The sequence below is a fragment of the Podarcis erhardii genome (genome assembly GCF_964252035.2).
Source record: "Podarcis erhardii genome assembly, chromosome: 7".
NCBI classification, from domain to species: domain Eukaryota; kingdom Metazoa; phylum Chordata; class Lepidosauria; order Squamata; family Lacertidae; genus Podarcis; species Podarcis erhardii.
This window is the reverse complement of record NC_138511.1, coordinates 69704253-69729872: the sequence shown is the minus strand read 5'-3', so window position 1 is coordinate 69729872 and position 25620 is coordinate 69704253. Positions and strand designations below refer to the sequence as shown.

Here is a 25620-nt window from a genome sequence, read left to right as displayed (position 1 = left end):
TTTTAGCACAGTATTATCATGTGCAGTTTTTAATAGGCGTTTACAGCCCTTCACAGCCTGTTTACTCTCATATTTCTCACACACGTGGGACAGGAGGTTTACATTTTAATTTAGTTAATCCTCAATCCATCTCCATCAATCACGAGGAAACAGAAGTGGGCAGTAGCGTACCCGAATATACCATCTGTTCTCCAATCAACTCCGAAAAGTTGGAGGACTTTCTGTTCCTGAACCTCCGAAAGAATTTTCCATTGGTTCAGACAAGGGAGGCAAACTGACGTCGGGTTCTCTGCAGCCTTTGGTGTCCAATGATGATCCACACATCTACCACACATTCTTACACAAGAACTACCGAGCAATCTTGTTCGCGATCTGGAACTGTCCAAGGCCAAAGCGGAGTTACCGGGATCAAGACTTCAGCAATGGAATCGTCTGAGCGGCTTCGTTTCACTCTCATTCTGAGCAGTTTACACCTTACTTCAGAGAGTAAGATGGCCTTGTATTCTGCTATGATGTAGATGGCCTGATGAATGTCCTCGGAATCACACATGACCCACAAGAATGGTGACTATTCATAGACTCCTCAAAATTGAGTCTCAAGAGTCAAGGCGGTGTTGCTGCATAATGGAAACAGACCTCCCTCCATCCGAGTCAGACACACTGTCTACATGGAACCCACAGCAACCTAAAAACAGCTGTTACGGCTGTATTCAATACAGCAAGTAAGGCTGGCATCTCTGTGGTGACTTTGTGTAGCTGGAATATATGAAGCACAGTGGAACCTCGACTTACGTACGATTCCAGTTACGACCTTCAGTAGGTGCTTCGACTTGTGAACTTTCTCTAGATACGAACAGAGGCCTTGCCAGCAGCCCAGAGCTCGGCTGGCCGGCTGCAGAGCAGCGCTGAGGCCTCTGCTGCCGGGGAGAGGGCCCCCATCCCACCCCCAAAGCTGTGGAAGAGGTGCCGCCTGCAAGAGGCATAGCAGGGCGCACTGCAGCCCCAAACCCCACCGAGGAACTAATCTGAGGAAGTCCAGAGAAGAACCTGGCCTGGCAAGAAAAACAAGTGATCCTGGCTGAAGTGAATCAGCTCTTTACTGACCCTTGCCCCACCCCCAGCTTGTAGCCAGGTAAGCCCACCCACCCTCAACACACATAAGAAAATGTTATTTTTTTAATCTACAATACTGTCTTATTTATTTTATAGTACAGTACATTGATTATTGCCTTCATTTTATGGATCTATGGTCTCGTTAGACAGTAAAATCCATGTTAAATTGCTGTTTTAGGGTGTGTTTTTCATTGTCTAGAACCAATCAATTCACTTTTCCATTACTTTCTATGGAAAAGTGTGCCTCTGCTTATGTACATTTCTACTTATGATCGGACCTCCAGAACAGATTATGGTTGTAAGTAGAGGTTCCACTGTTTTTATGTGAATGAGGCAGCCAAGCGAAGACTTTGCACTACATGAAGAGGCTGACCTCCAAAGGTCGGAGAGAAGAATGTGCAACAGCCAGCAGTGGCAGAAATGCACAAAATCCTACTATTGCCCCTATACATCAAACTCAGTCTGGTGAAAAACTTTTTAAAAATCAATGGCCAAACTGGATCAGCTTTCAAGTACCTGGCTGACAAATTCCCTTGACTCAGCAAAGTGAAAATTAAAAACCCTCAGATTAACAAGCTCCTCAAAGATGAGATATTCAACAACCTGCTTCAGAATGACGAGGAAAAAAGCTTGGTCTGGTGTCAACTAACTTCCTTGGGAATGTCAGGACAGAAAACTGGAAGGAAATGGATGAGGACATGTCTCTGTATCACAAACATGACTGCAAACTTGGCTTAGCTTTTACAGTACATGATGTATGTATGTAATCCTCAATTATACAATAAACTATTGCAGATCTCTAAGAATGAGTAGCCAATTTTGTGTTTTCAGTGTCATATTCGTGTTCGGCACCTCAAAATCTAGAGGCATGATTTTTGTCAACATTTGTTGTGCTGCGCTGCCTCATCCCTCCCAAGGTGAGCTAAATCTGGCAGGACAGCTTTCTCTATGGTTTTAACCCCTTCATGCATTAATTAGATGCATGCATGTTGGTTATGTGAGGCTGGCTATGCCACAGTAGTAATTGTGTCTTGCCAGTTTCACCAATACTGCACATTCCAAGACTGAGATGCACATAGAATGATACTCAGAAGGATCACCCTTAATCTCGCACAGTCTCAACAATATGGTGGTCAACTAAACCATCTCCAATAAAGAGGACAAAAGAGGATAAAGTGCTAATTCATTTGGAAAGATGCAAATGTAGACATAATTGCTATAATTTTATTGAGTACACCTCACTATAATGGGGGAAACTGTGACCAGGTAACCTGTGTACCTCCTCAGTCTGTTGTCCAGCTGCAACTTTGAGGCCACTTCAGATCTCCCTGAAGATTAAGGTAAAGGTACCCCTGACCATTAAGTCCAGTCGTAGACGACTCGGGGGTTGCAGCGCTCATCTCGCTTTACTGGCCAAGGGAGCCAGCATTTGTCTGCAGACAGCTTCCGGGTCTCGTGGCCAGCATGACTAAGCACTTGCACTTTGATGTGCTTTCAAACTGCTAGGTTGGCAGGAGCTGGGACCAAGCAACGGGAGCTCACCCCGCCGCGGGGATTCAAACCGTGGACCTTCTGATCGGCAAGCCCTAGGCTCAGTGGTTTAGACCACAGTGCCACCTTACATTTAAAAATTAGAATTGGACCAAACAGCCCTTCAAGTAGAGGTCCTAACCTCCATAACATAAGTCACATGGCTGCCCTACACTAGACTCATTGGATGACAAAAATTCAGTCTGACCGGACTCACTGCTCAGTACATATGTAAGAAGGTGCTGTTTTCCTTTCCATCCTGCATTCATTGCATGCAGCAATATTTTCATTCAGCTGCAGTTCACCTTCTGCCCAAAGCTATTATCAGTCTGCTATGCCAAAACTGCATACCTTAAATATTTTACATAATTATTACTTTGTGTTACTAATACTTTATTTCACCACAATCCTTTCAATGCAAAGGAAACCCTGATTTTCATTCCAGACATGGGACAAATAAGCAGTCCCTGTTTCTTTCAGTATTCTTCAACATCTGTCCTGCTGAGATGAAGGAAAAACATTAACATTGCTGAGTTAAGGGGGAGAAAAGATGGCTTCAGAATCAGGTGCTTGGTGGCTTCAGCGAACCATGTAGATTTCTCCCAGATGCTGAGGATAATTTGCAGGCTGCATTAAAAACTGTCCCCTTGAATCTAGGAGAAAAAGCCTGACAAAGCATCACCAAAAAGTTAAGAGACAAAATGTGGAAACAAAGACTTCAAAACAGAAGTTTCTCTAGATTGTGGTGTGCTTTAGCTCTCCAAGAGGAGCCCTTTACACTATGGAGAGGAGACATGTGCACTTTTCCAGGTTTGCAAAGAACCATAGCATCCTGTTTGATAGATCCAAACTTTGCAGTGTGCTCCCCCAGGTGGCCCTGCTGTGTACAACACTGAACCAATCTGCAGCATTCAGGGTCGTGCATGAAATCTGATGTCTGCGCATTCTGCAGCATTCAGGGTCGTGCATGAAATCTGATGTCTGCGCAGGAAACATCATTCAACAGTGATTGCTAAAGGGAGTGAGATTCTTAAAACAATCATTTTCAACTGCAGCAACTGGGAGAGCACTGTTGCGCTCAGGTTCCGCTTGCAAGTTTCCCCTGGTCATCTGGTTGGCCACTGTGGGAACAGGATGCTGGGCAAGATGGGCCTTTGGACGAATCCAGCAGCAGGTTTCTCATATTATTATGCAGCTGCAGAAATGATGACTGATACTACTGCATGACCTGTGGCATCATGCAGTGGTACTACTCATTTATTTATTATTATTTATAAAATTATTAGTTGCTTGTTACCTAAAATGTCTCCAAGCAACTTTTATTTTAAAACATAAATATATTATACCATGAAAGATCTTAAATCTACCATGCTGACCAAGAAATTGGAGATATCAGTGCTATCAACAAACACCCCTGCTCAAGCTGTATGTGCAGATAAAATAATTAAGATGCAACAATATATGAGTTCAGAATGTGCTGGAAAAGTAGAGCTTCAAAGGAGAACCAGAAATGCCATCTTTTATTTGAAAATTTATTGAAAAAATGCAATACAAGTAGCAAGATTGAACACGTCTAAATGCTACATCTACTTTCGTTTGACTACAAAAGTTCAAAATAACAGCTACTTAAGCTATAAAGATTTGCTTCCCCACCCCCTCTGTTCCTATCCCCCACCCCCAAAGAAAGTAATAATCGGCTATTCTATACAATTCACCATTGTCTTAAAATTTTTACAAAGCTCCTTCATATCTGCAGTGAAATAATTTGTGACTGAATGTGTAAAAAACCAACAAAAACCCCGTCAGAACACAAATATTTAATTCTCCATTATAGGAAAATGGCAAAGCACAGTTTATGAACACTCCCCCAAATAAAACCCAGAAAACTTTTAATTGCTGGCTGCCCACTTCTGTCTGGCAAGTGAAGCTGCAATTTTTATTCCCAGTTTGGTCAGTATAGATTACCATCCTGCTGCCCTTCCTTCTGTACACACATTCATACATAAATAGCTTTCATTTACTATACAGTTAAGACAGTTTCCGGATAATCTCATAGATGAGAAAGTTACTGGGAACATATTGCCATCTCAGCATTATAAATAAATAGACCATATTTCGTTTACTGCCCTAATGGTAGCACTGGCCCCCAGAATTCCGAAGACCTCTAGAAACCAAATTTATTCTACAGGCAATTAATGTAATGGTGGTGGATTTGAGGGTGCCGGCAGCTCACTCACAAGAAACAGCAAATCCCCATGTTGGTGGCAGATAAATCAGAGGGATGCATCTCTGGTATCTTAGTCCTAAGTGAGGAATACAGAACCTGTGGCCCTTGAGAAGTTGCTGGACTACCATTCCCAGGAGCACTGGCTATGATGGCTGAGGCTGATGGGAGTTGGGAGTCCAACAACATCTAGAGGGCCACCAGTTCACCATCCTGGTTCTAAGTGGCCTTCACAGCACCGAGCTTGAAAAGGTAAGCCAGCTCAGCAAATAGTTCAAAAGAAATTTGTTTTGTTTCCACTGGTCTGTCTGCACCTGCGTATGTGGGTTACTTATGGCACATAAGCAGCCTGAAATGGAAAAGAACCAACTTTGTCTATTGACAAAGGGTACTCTCTGCCTGGTAGCCAGGTGTTCCTTCCTTACCACAGGTAACCATGTCAGTGGCTATTTTTAAGCACATATGCTAAGGGAGCCCTATAGCAAAGGGAGCATATTGAAGACTGGGGGGCGTGGGGCGTTATGCTGTGATTTTGCTTTCTAAGAAGCCCAATAATAATGTGTTTTTTTAAAAAAGCAAGCTTTTGGACTTATGAACGCTAAGTTTACAAGTGTACGGGTAATGTCTGCAGAAATTTAGAAACCAGGGGAATCATTGAATAAGTTTTCTAGTCATTAAAGAAGGGAGTACCTTGTAAAAGCATTGTGCTTCTCTCCCTACAATGATCAGAAGCAGAAATGATATAGTGTGGGAGTAAATAGCAAAATACATGGCACAAAAGTAATATGAATCTGCTTGATTTGCATAATTTATACAAGTAGCAGAATTCAGCATTTCTTGCCACGGAATTGGGTTACTTCAGTGCACTATTTCAAAAAGAAACTTGGGTGACCCTCAATGACCCTCAATGAGTTATTTACCTTCAGAGTTACGTCTGCCCAGTTGCATTTATATTGTCTCCTCCCAGGATTGTTTCTCACACTTGCTTTCTTCCCTAGTGATTTTGAATGATTGAGGTTTGAGTAGATTTTTAAGCAATGCTAAATATTTACACCCTGAAGGGGAAGATGGGGATGTGCAAAAGAAGCTAACATCAGATGTCCATATAGGACAGGAGAGCATTGGGGTGTATGGAAAGTCGGAATCACCCCCACTTAAACACACTCTATGCGCAAAACCAGTGGGGAGGGGCAATGTGTCTGCTGGATGAGGTTCCTGCACACAAGGGGTAGTGAGCTCTTAAACTGAAAAAGCAATAGGTAGGTCAGTGGTCAGAAGAGACAATCTGAGATTCCTGTAGATTCCTGTTTAATGGTAAATCCAATCTTCATGCAAAAGAAGTGTCTGAAAGTAGAGTTTTAAAATAGAACAGGACTTCACCAGCTAGTTAGCCACAGGATACAAAAAGTTAAAAATCATGCTGAGTGACAGCTCAAGGAAGGACAAGACATACCTTCAAATAACATACTGAAAAAGCAATACTTCCATTAATAAATGTGTAACAGTGCTGCACTTGTAGTAAGGTTTGAGATTTGATAAAGATGCCTTCTTTAGAATTATGGAACTATTTTATAGCTGGTGCTTAAAGCTTTTAATAGCAGAGGAAAAGGAAGCTGCAGAAGAATTATGCACTAGAGAAAGTGACACAACCAAAATTGTCTTCCACAATAAATACATTTTTAAGTGCTATGGGTTGATTTTTTTTTTTTTTTTTAAAGTTCAGTCTAAGATTTTTAGGAAGGTAGCCCATTAGTTCTATTTGTAAAGAGAGGGGCAAATAAAAACCCACAAATAGTGTTACAGCCCGAGTTTGTTCACTTGTAAGGAAGTCTATTATTTCCAGTTGGACTTTACTGGAAAGTAAGGAAGTCTATTATTTCCAGTTGGACTTTACTGCTAAGTGCATCAGATGACAACCACTGAGGGTTTGTTGTGGCTGACGGGACCCCAGAGCACATTGGAGCAAAGTTGATTGAGCAGTGCTAAACTCTTACATGTCCATAATGCTTTCAAACTCTAAATAAGACTGTATTAACTCCCTAACTGAAACCTACTCAAAACTGAGGGGGAAAGTAGACATGCGGTATGATAATATAGCTTCCACACAACTACTCGTTTTCACTGAAATCAGATTCTTTTCGATGTGTGTTCTTGTTTTCTCTAAACTTTCTTTAAACAGCAGAAGGCATTCCTCTTCACTTAAATGCTAGAATCAACCCCCCCCCCTCAGCTATTAGGTGGTGGCACTCAAAAGAATTTCAACTTCATACCTCTCAGAAAAAACATCACTCATAATTCTACAGAACTTTCACATGCTGCTGGAAGGAAAGAACAAGCCTGCAGTTTTTAGTGTTGCCAAGGAAATCTTTCAACTAAGCATGGAGAAGAAGTTCATCTTATTTGTGAAGAACATGTTGCATCCCAATTTGGAATCCTCTCATTCTTCCTACATGGGGAAAACATTTAAAGGAAATGAAACTGCTTCCCAGTTAAGAGTACTGATACCAACTACCTTTCACGAGATTTGTTTTACAAGTGTACTTTTAAAGTCATAAGGAGAAAGAGTTATTTTGGGTAGAAACAAACCCACACAGAGAAAAACTAACTTAAATCTGCTCTTGTTCTGATTTGGATCCTTTTTTTAATGGCATTCAACATTCTCTAGTGATAGCCAATCAGAACACACCTAGGTTAAGATCCTGAGAACTACAGCCAATCCTGGGGTTTGTTATTTCATTTAGCATGGTAGCAATGCAGCATCCACCATTCATTTCAGCAGCCTTATGCAATAATTTTTGTATGACCTCAATGACTCAAAGGAAGGAGGTGCAACAGTAATATGCTCTATGGACTGTGCACAAGAAGAACTACAAATTATTATATTGTCTTATAAGGAGCATTAAGTGACTTGCCACATGTACAGGCTTAGTTTTTAAAAGCAATCATTGGAAACAACCTACAATACTGATGATGCCTTTGCAATTGCCTGCTTAAAGAATACAGATTTAGGAATGCTGGATTGTCTCTAAGGGATGACTTGTGCTTCATTTATCCCTTCCTGTGATATGTTACCAGTGTGCCAAGTTTAAATAGTGCTTTAAAAACCAATATGATTTTAAAACTATGCTACCAAAACCACAAAAATCAAAACACAAACAATTGGGAAGGAGAAAAAAGAAAATAAATGAACACCCCATCCTATTGTTATAAATTACAGCCTATTTCATAGCGTGTAGATCCCACACCTCTTAAACACACAATTCTAATAGGCTTAATTTAAAGGAGAACAAAAAGAGGGGGGAAATAGGAGAGTGAATTTACAAGAGATTTAGTATTCCAAGGAGTGCAAAAAAGAAAAAAGGAGAGAGCTGGAAAAACATGGTGCCTTGTCACAATTGATTAAAACCTCTAGAATTCACAGTATAAAAGGTGAAGCAATTTCCATCATTTCTGAATCTAGACTACTACTGAAATACCTGTGCAAATACCACAACCCCCTGCTATATTCAAGCATCTAAGGGGCTGACAAACCAACAAAAAGCAAGGAAAATCCAGAGGAAAAGAGGGCAGGCACATTTGCGCCTGGCATATATAAAATAGCTGTGATTAGGAAACTCTGAATATATCTCAGATCCACAAGAGCCAAGACAAAGCATTGCACAAGTGTTTTCCTGACTACTCAGGCAAGAGGGGTCACTTCTAGGTCACTGAGACCCCCACACTATAACATGTTCAAAGTTATGTGAGAATGCAAACTGCTTGAGGAGGAAAAGGAGGAGGAAGGGCAATGCAGTTCAATCAAAGGCAGTCACTTTCGATAAGCTCTACATGTTCTTGTTGTGTGGGCCTCTGACTTCATAATACAGATCCAGAAAAGGTGGTGGGAAAGGAAATGCAAAAAGTGGGGTGGGGGATTGCAAAACTGTAAAAAAAAAAAAAAAATCAGTACTGTGAAAAGTATGGCATACTGTCGGTCACAATATAAAAATGATAATCAAAAAGGATCCACTGTGTTAAGGAGAATCCGAAGTAAACATCAAAAAGCACAACTTCCTAGTAATAAATGATAGAATGTTTGACTGAGAGTAAATCTGGCAAGTTTGAGGTCATGGTGCTCCAAGGTAGCTTCCTTGCAGTTTTGCTGGTATATGTCGGGTGGCCTTCGCAGACTGAAACAGACATCGCCTAGGGAAACACAAATTTATGCTAAATTACCAATCAGTAGAAAACAAGTCTGAAATTCTGAAACATCTGCTGGTAAATTGTCTGTATCTTCCTGCCCATCGCCATATGCACACATGCACACACCTTTTTTGGGTGTATTAATGCATACCTCAAACCTGAGAATTCTGCTCTGTGAATATGTAGCATTAGGAGGCCTCTTTCTACAAGTGCCTAGTTCCTGATCACTCAGATTTAATAAGCTCTGCTGCAGCCAATCAAAAGTGACTAGACAGAGTAAGCTGAATTTCACTGGTGGAATAAAGTTGGCAAAGCTGTGCAGTTCTCAAGTTAACATTCTTTGAATGTTGGCAATGTACCCAACACATAAGGGGAACACCCAGTGGGAAACCTGAGCAAGCAGTGTCAAGACTTGTGGAGAGGGCTCTCGCCACACTGAATAGCCCAAGGTTGGAAAGGTTGCTAAAAGGATGGGGCTCTCCCTCCTAAATTCAGGATCCAACTACCAAGCATGGAGGTTCAAAATTACATGTGGGTGGTATGTGACTGTTTGTGGACTAAGGGAGTTCAGAGTTCAGTTCCACAAAAAGCAGTTAGCTTGCAACGGGCACACAAAATCGCAGTTAAGTCTACAGCAAGACTGCAAACTCAAACAACTGTGAGGTCCATTAACTGCCCATGCACTCATACCATATTAACTATCCATGGTAATAAAATGCAGACACTTGTAATGTATTTAAAAGATACATGACAGCATATGGAGAAGGAAGTGGGACTTTCATTAGCATCCGTTGCAATGTCACGGCAATTGTGGGACAGACCTCTGACCCTGTGAACTTCTTCTAGCAACAACTGTAACAGCACATGAGCTCTTTAAGCAAATCCTTCACTTAGTCACTTTGTGGCTTATGGGCCTCATGTAATGGTTTGAGAGCAAGCCCTAGAAGGCTACAAAAGCTGAAGTTACACATTGTCCCTGTGGGTTTTATGTTGTGCAGGCCCAGCCTATTTAAATCTACGCATTTAGTGTCATTGCTCTAGTCTTAGTGGCAGCTAACTTTCAAGCAGATTTGAAAAGTTACAACCAGAGCCAGGCTGACCTCTTGCACATGGAAGCACTTTGTCATATATTGGGGCTGGAGTGTTGACCTACGAAACAGGAATTAAATGTCCAGACCTGGTCCCTCATCTACCAGCTGCTGAGCCTTCCCTGTTAAAAGTCCTGGAAGGACAGAGTCAAAATGTATCAAGCACAAGTTTTGAAAAGGCTTTCCTTGAAAACTGCTAGAAATAAACAACCTTCAGTTGTGACTTAGGTGAACACCTTGCCACGCTTCAAGATGCAGCAGTGCTAACAAAACAAAACAAAAAAAAAAAAAAAAGAAAGGAAAAAAGAAAACTACCTGATAATATATGTAGCTGGTCTTGCTATTTATTCTGCAATCTCAGTCTCCTGGTGGACAACCACCTTGGTCACAGACATGTCTGGGTGTTGTTCCTTTGCTTCTCTGATGGCCTGTACCAGAACCTGAAGAAAGATTCCACAAAGAACAAACTATCTTGAATCGAGTTTAGGGCAACAACATTTTGCTTCCTATCACGATCTAACTTTACCAACTAATTTCCATATAGTAATGAAGGCTTGCAACCTATCATTAAGGAAAACATTTTTGGATCAATTCAGGGCAACACGGTTGTTGCTTATTTATTGGGTTCTTTTTCTGACCCACCTCAATGTCACAGGGCAGCTTTCAATATAAAAATATGATATTTAAACCAGTTAAAACAGTTTACAATACAAAAAAATAGGGAAGGTCTTTAAAATGTATTTCAGATGTCAAAGGCCAGGATAATGCAGTGACTCTTCAGTACAGGATGAAAGCTATGGAATAAAGGTTGGTAGAGTTCAGAATTTGGCTAGAATCTTATCATGGGTGAACTTTCAAATAAATCCCTCTGGAGACCCCAAAGGTCATGCAATATATCTTGCATATTTGATCTGCCAACTGCTCCATTGATAAAAGTGCCAGAAACAATGTGCACATACTCAGAATAGCCACTAAACTAAAAGTCTTACTTGATCATGATCAATGTCTGCATCTCCTGTGATGACAATTCTTTTTTCAATTCGTGTTTCTGAAATTCCACCTTTCACAGTCTACGAGAGAACAAACAGCTTACAATGCAACAATGCCAAAATGTTAAAAAATAGCTTTAAAGAGAAAAACAAGCCTAGTTAATCAATCAGAGCAACCAAAAGGTCAAGTCAGCAGGAATGGTTCATAATTAGATCTCGATTAGATGAATATCACTCCCTGACATCCAAATTCCTATGTCTGTAAACTTAATAGATATGCAAATGATTTTCCTACTGCTGTCACAGGCCTGGTTTGCACATCATTGGTGAACATGAGACAAAAGGGGCTCCTGGAGAAGAGATTGCAGTTGTTTCACTCCTTCCTGGTCATTCTGTTGTTGCACTGTGCTGAGCTAAGCCATGATTTGGTTTAGTGTCATCTGAACCCTGGCTTATGGCTTAACTCTTCCAGGCAAACAATGAGCCATAAGCAATAGGACAAGCTTTGGTTACAGCTCATGTTTAGTTTGAAGCGACATAAACCACAATCCCAATTTCCAATGATACTCTATACCAAGCTGTCGCTCGGCTCGGCTCAGCACAGCAGCAGAATGACCGAGAAGGAGCAAAGAAGCTGCAATTTCCTTCCCAGAAGTCCACATGCTTATGCTAAGCCATGGTTTAGCTTAGCAAGACATGTGAATCAGGCCATAGTGAGAAATGTGAATGGAGTGGGTGATAACTGCTATCACAGGTTTGAATAACTTATATGGCTCCCAATGGCGGCTGCGTTTTACACAATTCTTAGCTTGTTCAAACCCACAATAGTGACCAAGCTCTCAGGGAAACTACCTCCTTTTTTTCAAAACAGGGATCTGAAATGGAGACATGTTAGCTTCCGCTCTAGCCTGGGCTAGACTCCTTTGGTCCAAAGCTAACATTCAGGACTATACTGGCTCCTAAGAAAAGCAGACTACAGCACACGTAAGAATACATAAAGGACATCAAAATAAATTGTTTCAGAAATTACTTTTCTCTGCTGACATCCTAACAATGCAAAAAAGAAAGAAAAAGAAATGGATGAATTTCCATATAGACACATATCTTCAATGTATGAATAGTTAGAACCGCACTTAGATCTTGCAGAGCTACATCAGACACAGACTTTGTGTGTCCACTTAATAACTGACCTTTTTAGTCAATGTAAATATATACATCTTTGTTTCCTCCTTTCCCTATTCAGTTTTTGCATAAAAAGCTAGTTCCACATTAAGAGAAACAGAGAGGGAGAGGAAAGACAAAGAGCAAGTGCAAAAAAAAGAAACTAGAAAAAAAGTTTTTGTCCTATGGTCTGATAGGATGAATGCTCACATCTACATGGGGGGAAAGTAACATTCGAAACAGTCCTACTAACATTTGCCTTTCTACTCAGACTACCACCCAATTAGAGAAATCATAGTGGAGTCATTGTATGTGTTTTAGTTGTTTGACTACACATACATATGAATAAAAACAACAGTTTTTATGAAAAAACATGTTTTAAAAACATATTTTGTTTTTAGATTCTGCAATCTTTCTTTTAGATAATGTTACAGCAAGCATCAATTCCTGATTGAGAAAGAAGAGGGGAATTCACCTTAAGATGGTGCTTGCAAATACAAGTACTTGTATTAAAAATGATACTTTAAAAAATCCACTGAATGATTGAGATGCGTCTTTAGTCCTTTTTTAAAATAAACCTTATCTACTTGACTGAAAGTAACAGTTCCACTTTCAACCAAATTCATGCTAGCAGAAAACTCTTAGATTCAAACACACACTGCTTATACACCAGGAGAACTGGTACAAAAACAAAGAGAGGTAAAGGTGTGTAAGCAACAAACCTAGTCATTGAAGGAATGATGCAGAAGATGAATAGAAATGCTTAACAGCACAATTGCTTCATAATCTAATCATCCTAACCTACTGGCAAACTTATTCGTCTTCTCACTCTGTTAGTCCAAATGAAATGGAGCCCAGAAAACCTTAGATTGTGTATCAATTTGATCCTTTTAATGTGGTTTTGTATGTTTTGTGGTATTTTATGTACTATGATTTGCTATTTTATTGATTATTGATTAGTAATTATTTATTGTAATTGATAAGCGTAAACTTTTATTATTTGCTGATGTTTAATTTTACTGTTTACTATTAGACTTCAATGGATGATTGAATATTGCTTTTTTGATATAAGTTGTTTAATTTAAAAGTTGTTGTGTCTTTTTAATATTGGATCAGATTGTTGCTATTAATGGTTGATGTTTTATTATGTTTTAAAATGTGTTGGAAGCTGCCCAGATAGGTGGGGTATTATTATTATTATCAATAATAATAATAATAATAATAATAATAATAATAATAATAATAATTTAAAAAAAAACATGTTGAAATGCCTTTATCTGTGTAAACACAAGAATACTTCTCCATTATTAAGTGAAACCACGCAACACCTGAACATTAAATATAAATTCCCCTCAGGAAGAAGACGTGGACCTATAAATATCCAGTACTTTGGAGGATAAACTTGGAGAAAGCTATTCTTTAATCCAACAGTGTTTATGGAATCCTCTTTTAAGCTAAGTTACACAAACAGTTGCTTATCTTCCCATTATTGGAGAAGTTGTCCATTGAGGGGCTCCCTAAGAGACCAAAATAAAATTGTTTCAGAAATTACTTTTCTCTGCTGACATCCTAAGAATGCAAAAAAGAAATGGAGGAATTTCCATATAGACACATATCTTCAAGTATGAATGGTCTGAACAGCACTTAGATCTTGCACTGAGAGCTGTAAAGATTAGATGAGCCAAAATAAGAAAAACCTTTATAAAGAAAAATGATGGCAACATCAATGACAAGGAAAAGAGAAGTTAGACTATTCATTAACTCAAAGGAACTTGAAACAAAAGACCTTTTTCACTTTACTGGTTTACATGTTTTCAAGCCCTAGGAAAGAATGGTGCTCATTATGTTATTCCTGCCCCTTCCCTTAAGTAATATGTGAACTTGCCCTCCCAAGGAGCAACGGTATAAAGGTAGAGGCAATTACTCAGTTAAACCTAATTAGAAGAAAAGCCCCAAAGAAAGAGCAGGCTGAATCCACAGGGTTCTGTGCAAATAATGTCAGAGAAGTGGGGTGGTGATACTTCTCTAAGTGAAACCAGCTTTCATACTCATAAAGATTGTAGACATCACTTAAGTTGCAAGAGTGGCAACTATTCTAGAATGAGTAATGTACAGGATGGTGACAATGAACATTAAAGCATTCTTTCTGGAACATGGACCAGGATTTCCCTTCCAGGGTCAAGTTAATGGGATTGAGGATAACTGAGATTAGGGAACCATTGAACTGTCAGTCACATCATCCCTCAAAACAGAGAGGTCTTTTAGCTTCCTTGACTAATACATTTCCTTTAAACAAATCTGCCTTTGAATTCTTTCTGGTGGCTGCCTTCAAGAAAAAGCTTACTGCAGCTTTGATGCCCCCAACTCTATGATTCTATGATTCTATGGAGGTCTTTAAGCAGAGGCTTGACAACCATATGTCAGGAGTGCTCTGATGGTGTTTCCTGCTTGGCAGGGGGTTGGACTCGATGGCCCTTGTGGTCTCTTCCAACTCTACGATTCTATGATTCTAACTTTGGTGCTTTTCTAACAAGTAGCAGTAACATTGGTGCTGGGAGTGCATCTGCAAACAAGAGGTAAAAATAATGACTATCTTGTATTTGGCTGCTCTACTACATGTTCGTTTGGGTCAACTGTATTGCAACACACGTGGCATATATATTTTTCTGCCACACATTTTCACAAGTGATGCATCTGGAGAGATCTCCACCAAGTAGTAAAGCTTCCCCCATATTGTGAAGACTATCTGGAATTATTTCCATATGGTATCACTGCACCTAGTAGCTACAATGTTTGAAAGCCACTTTCCACATTAGTCATCTGAAATCCATATAGACTCCTCAACACAATCGGGTTAGTTGAACCATGTGAACATTCCAGTATTACAGCCATCTTGAGGGACCATGGAGTATGGAAGCAAAGTGAAGCACATAATGGGGACCACATAATGGCTGAAGCCTTATCTAAATATATTTGTTGCACTTTAGAATGACTTGGTATTGGGGATGCTTTTTTCTTTAGTACTATCATCTAGTATACAAAGGTCAGTAGTAATCTGTGCTTCTTGGCAATCTCTGGTGGCAATTTGTGTTTCTCAGCAATCTCTGACCTTGATTTCTAAAACATAATGGGTCCTTTAATGTAGGCTAGCTCCAGCAGAGAGAATATGCTAGACACATACGGCTAAACACCATTTCTTTTGCCAGCAACAGTGTGCTGAGCTTGCTCTATTGGTTATTTCAAATGAATCCTGTGTCCCAGATAATGTTAGCTAATGGTCTCTTCTCGGGGTAGCTACCCACTTATTACTTTAACAACATTGAACCTCCTGTGAATAGCTCCCAAATTGGAAACACCTGTGTACCTAGCTTGGGGAAAGACTTCCGTGTTGAAAGATGTTCAAAGTGGGGTTAGTATGCATTTCTCCAAGCTAGAAAGATCCAGGTGGGTCTGGTCAGTGTCTGGATAGGAGACCATCTGAGGACAGTATGTATGCTGCCTTGAGTTCCACGTTAGGGAAAAGGCAGGTTATGTATGTTTAATGAGATTCGTTCCCATCAGCTTCTTTCCATACCATTGGAAAGAAGTTGAAAATGGTAGGGAAAATCCTGTTCAAAGTATTCTGAATACCATTTGTCCTAGATTGAAACCTTAAGTGAAGCATCACTGGTGACTGTGTCACATCTAGAGTACTGACAGGACAAGTAAAAGGAAGCAGACACGAGCCCTACAGTCAGTAAAACTCTGATGTGCCACAAGATGCCAATCCCATCAGAGAGGGGTCACCCAAAGACAGACAGAGACTAGAGTTTGTACAACTCATTCCCTGTCAACGCAAATAGCTTATCAGTGAGGTCACACACTTGAGACTATTGTATTTTACCTTTGTAATCTGGGTAGTGGTAGTGCTGCTGGTGGTCTCTGAAGTGATGGTCTGAGCACTTAGCAGAACTCCAGGGTCTAAATCCCCACTGCCATCATCAGTCTATGGCAGAGATACATAACAAGTATAAATTATCTCCTTGCTCACCTAGAGAGAGTTGTTTGTTCAGCAGAGAAGGCTACAACAGCAAAGTGTAATTAGCCGGAAGGCTGCTGGTAAATTTGCAATAATTTAATGCTACTAATCAAATCTGCATCAATGCGGCACAGGATTGCAACTAATGGTTGTCTTCACACAAAACATTAAACCATAATTTAGCACTACATGAATTAGATATGGGAAGCCTTAGTGAAGAAGCATCGGGTTTCCACGCTGTCCTTCGCGCCTTCTGTGGGGTCTGGAGGACTTATTCACCAGCAAGTCACAAGAACTTAAAATTCAGTATTAAAAACAGTACCAAATGCAACCACAGGAATCAGGTGGATCCTGAAAACCCATGTCTCAGCTGTCAAAGGTGAGGGCAACGAGGTGCAGCTTCACCTTTTACCAAATGAAACCCCTCTGTGAGAAAGGAATTCCACAGCTTAGGGGCCACCACAGAGAATGCTCTCTTTCATGTCACTCCCCGCAAACTTTCATGGATGATGGAACTACCAGTAGGGCACTCTCTGAAGATCTTAACTCCCAAGAGGGTCTGTAGGGAAAGAGGTTGTCTCTCAGATATTTGGGGGTTAAGGTGTTTAGGGCTCTAAACACTGGTGTGGGCATCCTGAACTGAATCCAGAAACAAACTGGAAACCAGTGCAGCTGTTTTACAGCAGGGGTTATATGAATTCCAAAGGCAACCACAGCGAATAAACTGGCTGCTGCATTTTAGACCAGCTGAAGTTTCCAAGTCATCTTCACAGGCAGCCCTATGTAGAACTCATTGCAATAATCCAGAAGCAACCAGAGCTCAGAATACTGTAGTCAAGTAATCTCTATCCAAAAGGGGCCCTAGCTGCTGAAGCAAACATAGCTGGAACTCCTAGCCGCAAAGGCCACCTAGGCCTTCAGTAACAATGTTGAATCCAGCAGGACCTGCAAGCTATGAACCTGCTCCTAGTAGTGCAATCCCATCTAGAAGTGAAAGTTTTCCCACCTCTTAGATTCAAGAACTTGGAACTCATAACACCTCTCTTTTCAGGATTCACTTTCAATTTGGTGGCCCCCACTCAGCCTGTCACACTCCACAAACACTTGTCTAGCACCTCAGCTGCCTCCTTCGATTCAGGTGTGTGTGTGTGAGAGAGAGCTGTGTGCCACCTACATATTGAGGGCACTTCACTCCACAACTCCTGATGACAACTCCCAGCAGCTTCACTGAGATCTTAAATAAGACAGAACCCTGCAGGACACCACAGGAAAGCTCCCATGGCACTGAACAGTGTCCCCCATGACTACTTTCTGGAACAGTGAACAGTGTCCCCCATGACTACTTTCTGGAACCAACCCTGTAGGTAGGAGCAGAACCACAAAAGTATAGTACCCCCACCCGCCTTGAGCCATTACAGAAAGACAGCATGATCAATGGTATGGAAAGCCACTGAGAACTGATGGAGAACAAGAAGGGTCATACTCCCCCGCTGCCCATCTATCTTCCGACAAGTGTCATCAACCAGGGCAAGCAAGGCAGTTTCATTGTCCTGACCAGGCCAGAAGCTGGACAGAAATGTATCCAGATATTCAGTCTCTTCCAAAGTTGCCTGAAGCTGGACCACCAGCACCATCCTCTTGAGAAGCTTGCCCCAAAATGGGGTATTTGCCACTGGGTGAGACTGAATACTTCCAGATCCAGAGAAATCCAAATGGGGCCACTTTTACTCAGAAGGTGGAAAGCTGTCCAAGATTCAACAACAAAGTGCATTACTTTTAATATTGGGCCTGTTGCACAGACAATAGCTAAATCCATGGCAGCTGGCCATGAAGACCTCCAGCAAGCGATAAGCCTGAATGTCCCCATCATCATACTTTTGAGTTCAGCTTAGCTAACTGGGTCAGGGAGCAAAATACAACAATATAATCCGTTGTCAACTGTGGTCTCTAATTCAGATACTATGCTTTCCATGTTGCATGGGTTAGGAACTGGACAAAACTGCTACAGTAAGAATTTCTCCAGGATTTTGCCCTTTCTCTTAGTCCTCAGTTACAGGTAGGTAGCCGTGTTGGTCTGCCATAGTCAAAACAAAATAAAAAAATTCCTTCCAGTAGCACCTTAAAGACCAACTAAGTTAGTTCTTGGTATGAGCTTTCGTGTGCATGCACAGTGCATGCACACGAAAGCTCATACCAAGAACTAACTTAGTTGGTCTTTAAGGTGCTACTGGAAGGAATTTTTTTATTTTGTCTTAGTCCTCAGGTAATGGGATACAAAAAGTCCCCAGGGAAAGCACACTTTCCAGTCACGTGAACTAGTCTTTCAACAAAAAGGGCTAGATAACTACATTAAATATGTTTTGATGGCACAGTGCAACATTTCAACCATTTTTAGGTACAAAGAAAGCTTACGCAGAGCAAGGTGCATCAAAACTCATATGTGCCTAATGTGTCAGAACATCTAAGCACCATCCAAACAGTGATGCTGCTATGCAGAAACAAACTAAAAAAACCTAAATCTTAATTCAGCACCAAGGTTTAATGCCTGCTGAACAATAATGCTTTGTTTCCTCAGAATCTGGTTAGTGAGCTGTTTGACAAAACTTGTAGCACCCTCAGGGTTACTTCCTTGTTGCCACAATGGTAGCTTGAGCCTCAATCCTGCTTCTGGAGAGGGGAGACTTGGCTCAGAGAGGATAGCCATAGTATGTGTGGTTCTGTCTTTTTGAAGGGGGGAAGAAAGCTTTAAAAACCCAGATGTTTGTTCCTACGCTAAAAAAGAGAGCTCTTTTTTTTTCTTTAGTGAAAACTAACTACAAATAATGACCTTGATAGTGTGTTGGCATGCGTGTGTAGTCTGACAATTAAAAAAAACTTCCAATGGTCACCATGACAGATTAGACTGAAAAACTTAGCTATGTACAGGTTCCTTCAGCAAATGGATGTTTCCCCTGGTTTGCCATCTCAGACTAGAAGAACAACACCAATATTTCTTAGTCTGCCTTTAAACATATTTGTGCCACAGTGAGATATCAGCTCATGTTCGTTAGAATTACATATTAATTAATATTTTACAAGGGTTTGTGAAACTTACTGAAATATCAAATGCAATACCTTCAGAGTGTCCACTAGGTGGAAGCAGCATCCAACAGATATCACAGAATTTCCAAGGTTTCAACATATTCAAATGTGATGAGCACATTTTAAGCATCTCTCAGGTGGAGTCAGCTCTAGAACATGTGGCTATTCCTTGTATGGTTGGCACAACATAGCACAGAAATTGTGTTAACTCAGCCAGCAAACCTCCATGCCAGAGCTGACCAAAACCTACTTATACATGAAGCTGTGAGGGATTTTTATAATGTGAAGCTATATTCAAAACATATCAACCTCTACAAATGCAGATAATTTTAAAACATGTAGTGGATAGCTAAGCTCTATACCAGCTATTTAGGAACAGAATTTGGACATGTGCCAGGTGATAAACGTCATTCTCTGTCAAAAGGTACTACCAAAATGTTTCACTCAAAAGTTCAAAAGCATTAAAACTAAAAAGGGCCAATTAAAAAAAATTAAATTCATATCCCAACATTCCTCCTAAAGAAACACCAAGAGGAAAAAAATGTTGCATACTACATTCACCAGCCAAATGGGAAATGCATTTAAAAATGAAAAACGTTTTTTAACATGCAGACAGAAAAATAAAAAGGATAGATCCAAGCAGTTCTTCTGAAGAAGTGTATTCCATACAGAAAACGTTGCCACTGAGAAAGCCTTACCCTGTGTTGTTGCTAACCTTATTTTAGCAGGTGGAATGCAGAGATTAGAGAAATACATTAGAGAAATTAGTTCCTAAAGCATGAAGGCTCTAAAAGTCAGAACCAACATGCTGAACTGGCCTGAAACAAATAGGCAATCCATGCTGTGAAGCCAGGACTGGAGTTCTACACTGTCTGGGGCCTCCCTCGTTTAATATGGAAGCTACCACATTCAGTGCAAGCTGAATTCCAACCAGATTTCAAAAGGCAGCGATAAGTAAGAACATTGCAATAATCTAAATGGGAACAAAGCATGGGTGACTGAAGTAAAATCCTTGTAAGAGAAAAAAGGGTGTAGTCAGCTCACCAAGCTAAATGATTAAAAAGAGTGTTCCTCATCATGACTGCCACCTGAGATCAAGGAGCAAGGCAAGGTTAAGTAGCATTTCTATGCTGGATATTTGCTACTCTAAGGGGAGTGAAGCCTCATGAATAACTCTCTAACCCAGTAGAGGCTGGTTCATTAAGATGAACAGGGAAGACCTGGCTACTCCTGGATTCGAGGGGGGGGGGGATAAAGCAGGGTGTCATACTTAAGATACTCCAAAACTGCTGAATGATTGGCTGAAGTATCTGTGTATAGATACTAAAAAACGGAAGAGATCACAGATGGAACTTTTTGCTATGCCACAATATAAATCCCCAAAGGGTTGAGCAATAGTCACCCACTGCTATCTTCCAATTCTGACCAATCATGTAGGAGAAGAACAACTCCAGAGCAGTGCCTCCAACTCCTAACTGATTAAGCTGCCCCCAAATGATATGATGGTCTATTGTATGGAACATCAAAAAGAATGTGCCGGACCACACTTTCCCTTTCAGATAATCCATGAGGGGCAACAAAAGAGGCTGAAATCCCCAAATCTGCCCTGAACCAACTGGATTTACTCTTTCAAATTGGTTTCAACGTGTCAGTACTGCTCAGTCCAAGTTGGTAGGTCCCCCCCCCCCCAATTCAGGGACTTTTCAAATTGGAACACTTTCCCACAGTGATACAATAATCTGAGTCTTATTAGCCTGCCCTAGGTGACAGGGTTAAAGTGAGCTGGTCATAGGACTCAGATCTTCTCTACAGCCTTGGGTAGCAATAAATCAAAACTTCCATCAAAAACTGACAAGGAGGTGCATTACACACTTCATTGTGGCCTGCAGAAAACATGAAGCCTTGTCAGAGTGAATTCTGACACTGATACTAGTTCACTTTGGGGAACATGGTATTGTATACAGTGGTACCTCTAGTTGCAGACACGATCCGTTCTGGGGTGCCGTTTGCACCCTGAAAAGTCCGCAACTAGAGCGGCGCTTCTAAGCAAGCGCAGAGCACAATAGAGCGCTTCTACGCATGTGTGAAGCGCAAAGAATGCTTCTTTGCATGCGTCGAAACCCGGAAGTATACACTTCCGGGTTTGCTGCGTTTGCAACATGAACCTAACGCAACACGAGGTATGACTGTATAGGGAAAGCAAAACAGACACAAAACTTGGCATATATATGCTCACACAAGTTATAATGAATGCATGAGGATGAAAACTACATGCTCAGAAGCCACAAGCTACTTTCAGTTTTGATACTTCTCCCCAGAAAGTCAATATCCACTGGGTAGGAAGTATCTCCCTCATTAAATTTCTCCTAAAGGGAAATTTCTCCTAAAGTTGGAGTATCAAAACTTCTAGAAAGTTTTAATGGGGCTGCAATCTTGCTTTGGAATTAATGTAATATGTTTTAAAATTGATGTAAAGATTGTAAAGGTCTAAAGGTTCAAGTTCAATCTAAAGGTTCAGGTTCAAATAGCTGTCTTTGACCACTGCAGCCTCCCCTATTAACACACATTTTCTTCCCTTTCTTTGTGCCTTCCATGAGTGTTGTGGCTATTGTGCAAGCACAGTGGGCATAATCCTCATATAGTTTGGGAAGCTCTACTCATTGTGATCGATGCAGGGGGAAAACAGCATTACACCACTCTTTTCTGCAGCAAAGAGGGAAAGCCTAGATGCCATACATATATGTACAAAAGTCTGAAAACTCAAGCCCGATCAGACTTCCCAGATATGTATTTACGTTTGTGTTTGGTGCAGAAAGCACTGGTGTCAACAGTGGTATTTCTCACAACAATTTAAACCTGTGAAGCTCCTCTCAGGTAAGCTTGTCCCCACTGAAATCAAATTTTCTAATTTTCACTGAGACTATTTACACTACAATAAAACTGTACCACCAGATTATGAAACAGCCTACCTGTGCAGCTTCATAAGTTATAGTCTTGGTCTCTGTATGGACAATAGGAACTTCTTTCGTTGGAATTTCACTTTTCACAGTGTTCGACACATCAGAGATAGTAACTGTCTGAGTCTTCACAAGGGGTGGCTACAAAACAGGATTTTAGAGAGAAAGAAATCACATTTAATACCATTAAACTCTAACAATATTACTGACAACCATTCCAATACTGATCTGATAAAAGCACAATGGACTCCATCTAGAAATTTCAATTGCTATGTTGTTTGCACTAAAGGCACATTTTGGAAATTCATCTGTCAATGTTTGGAGATAAAATACAAATAACATTTTTCCCTAGCTTCCTGGCCAAATGTGACCATCTGCAAACTAAAATATGGAAACTGTTTCATAGTTAAAAGGGTAAGCCAAATTTAGCATGCGGATAAGAATCTTTATGGTTAGGAGGAGCTCAAGTCTGATTAATATGCTAGTATATTAAGAGATTATACAAATGTATGATTTCCAGCCAGTGTGAGATGTGTAGAGTCCAGTAGCTTCTATTAAATCAGCATCAGATCATTATTTATGGCTATTCAAATCTCAAGAATAACAGGAAAAGAAAAATCAGCTGTGCCACCACCTGATAATTAATCAAAAGAGAATGTAATATTAGTAAGAGCACCACCAGGCTTTTCCCACTCTGTTACGTTCCCTTCACCTTTTCAAAGTCTGACAGATATCACCTTGATTATTACCAGATCAAATGTTGAGGTATTTTAGCAGATGGGATTGTTAAGAACACTGGAGCAGGCAATTTTTATTTATTTTTTACTTTGATGGGCAAATGCAGGTGTTTCCTCAGAGATTTCCAAATCAGATGACTACAGACTCAGAGCTATGTTTTGTTCTTGTAAATGGAAAGACTTGCAGCACTGGCTGCTTTTAGCTCAATATTTTCTGCAATGTATTTACAACACACAGAAGACATTTAGCACTATCTCATAAAATCTGATGCCTTTTAGAATCGGTTTCCTTTTCTTTTAAATATATTCTGCTTGAGTCAGGAGACAATACTTTTTTAAAAAATGTTTTAATAAAATATACATCTACTTTGTAGATGAGGGGAATCATTCCTATAGACTGGAGATTAAGTGGTTGATTAGTTTGGGGAACATTTCAGGCCATCGAAACATAATCCTTCTTTATGGATTTATGACATATGCTTGCTGCAGTGTTTGTAGAATGACTCCGAAAATGTAGCAGAGAAGACTGCAAAGAGAGATGTTTCAAGTTCACATTTACTACCTGGAAACAGCGAATGAGGGCAGGAAACTCATTATCAATACTTGAGCTGTGACATTCTCCATTTAGCTCGCTAAGTGGCTGACTTGCCCCTTTTCCCCCTTCAACATCACAGGCTTCCTCCTCTTGTTCATGGAGGTGCAATGGAGGTGAAGAAGGGATTTTATAGACTTCCATCTCGTTCTGTTTTGAGTCCTCAGCCTCTTTCTCCACATCTGAGTAAAGTCCCTCTCCACACCTTAGGTCTTCCTTGCTCTCACTGAGAGCGGCAGCAGCAGCAGCAGCACCCTGCTTCTCCTGCTCCTTGCTGCTTGCGGAAGAAGTGTCAGATTCACAAGTATGTGCAGACTCCTGTGGGCTTGACACTGGGCTCTCACTAAGGGCCACTGAGTGCTTTGAGACCTCCCATTCAAAGTGAGAGGTAATATTTCCCCCCTCTGCCATTGCATCCAGATCCTCTTTGAAGGGAGAGTCACTCGCACTCTAAAATGAAATGAATACACAAAAAGGCCAGAAATTAGGAACGGGGCACACTAGAAACATAGACCATTTTAGCACATGTCAATTTGAAAGGGCCTATATGCAACCTATTGCAATCCAAACAACAGAAGATCAGTCCAGTGGAACCTCGGTTTAAGGACAGCCCTGTTTACGAACTATTCGGTTTATGAACTCTACAAAACTGGTAGTAGTGCCCCAATCTGAGAACTTTACCTTGGTCTAAGAACAGAATCCGAACGGTAGAAGGGCATCGGCGGGGAGAGGCCTCATTAGGGAAAGCACACCTTAGTTTAAGAACAGTTTCGGTTTAAGAACGGACTTCCAGAATAGATTAAGTTCATAAACCGAGGTACCACTGTACTTTAAGTGTTTTGAAAAATGGCCAAGTTGCAGGTAGGCCTGACACACTGGAATTGACAGCACTGCATATCCTGACAGCAGAACTTCCAGGGCCAGGGTGAGACACCCTGCTCTGCTTTTTGACAAGGTGGGGACAAGATGTCACTGTCCTCTCAACTACTCTTCCTTCCCTTGTCTCTGCCAGCAGGGCAATAATACGTTGGAGATGGGACATTCAAACATCACTGCCAGTGCTGTCTAATACACATAGATATGATGGGATCACCATGTGTATCAGGCCAAACCAGATGAGATCTAATGGATTTCAGACTGCTCGCAAACTGGACTGGGGCAGCAACAATAAGGGGGCAGAGGGAAACCATCTTCCCCTGTGCCGTTTCCCTGGTTTTAAATTATTCTCTCCACAAAGCTGGTATTAGAAGTGGCAGGGAAATGAGACAGAAAGCCATCCTGAATCTATCTTTCCCCCTCCTCAGCAAATGGCAGTTTCGGTGTGAGCATTAACTAAGAAAAATGGCACAGGAGAAATGGGTTATCTTTCCAACACTGCACCCCCTATCCTCACCCTATGGCTGCACACAAGTCTTCTATAGTTCCATATATGGATTGGCCCTCATTGGCACAAGGAGAATGGCTGACGTTTGTGACATGCCAAGGCCTCTCTGCATCTGCACTATATCCATTTCTAAGCAGGCAGTGATTCTTTTAAAAACTAAGTATTAAAGGGTTATCTTCACCTTATTGAGAATGATCGATTCCTTTAAAAAGACTTCCATAAAGAGAAGGGGAAACCACATTTATTGCTGTATATTGAAAAAATATATTATCCGTGCAGAAGAAAGTTCTATGTGACTTTAGAAAGCTTATATTGCTTCCAAAGAAAGAGTTTGAGGATACAATGCCTTTTCCATGTGGCCAAAGTTCTGATGAGTTGGGATATCTGCTTTTATGTGCACCTCTAGGAGCCATCTCAGTTGCTGATGCTTCCAGCATTGCAGAACATCAAGTATAACTTTCAAGCAGACAATATTACTGTTTGGTAAGAGTCAAGACTCAGCAGATCTCATGCCAAGAGAGCCCCAAACATACATATGCCACATTCAGAAACCATACTGCAGCC

The 25620-nt window shown here is 40.8% G+C and overlaps 1 protein-coding gene across 22 annotated transcripts in view; it reads right to left on the bottom strand.

Moving 5' to 3' along the window:
• Positions 1-5826: 5826 nt before the first annotated feature.
• EPB41 (erythrocyte membrane protein band 4.1) overlaps positions 5827-25620 on the bottom strand; it is a 96774-nt gene continuing 76980 nt past the window's right edge. For 15 of the 22 annotated variants that reach the window (XM_081868725.1, XM_081868724.1, XM_081868726.1 and 12 more), the window contains 7 exons: positions 23643-24122; positions 22356-22484; positions 16171-16272; positions 11127-11207; positions 10453-10577; positions 6757-9052; positions 5827-6720 (listed from right to left, as the gene is read on the bottom strand). In XM_081868725.1, the coding sequence (XP_081724851.1) occupies positions 10482-10577; positions 11127-11207; positions 16171-16272; positions 22356-22484; positions 23643-24122 (888 nt within the window). In that variant the 3' untranslated portion in view covers positions 5827-6720; positions 6757-9052; positions 10453-10481. The remainder of the gene's footprint in view (positions 6721-6756; positions 9053-10452; positions 10578-11126; positions 11208-16170; positions 16273-22355; positions 22485-23642; positions 24123-25620) is intronic. The other 7 variants (XM_081868709.1, XM_081868710.1, XM_081868711.1 and 4 more) reach the window with 3 other exon arrangements.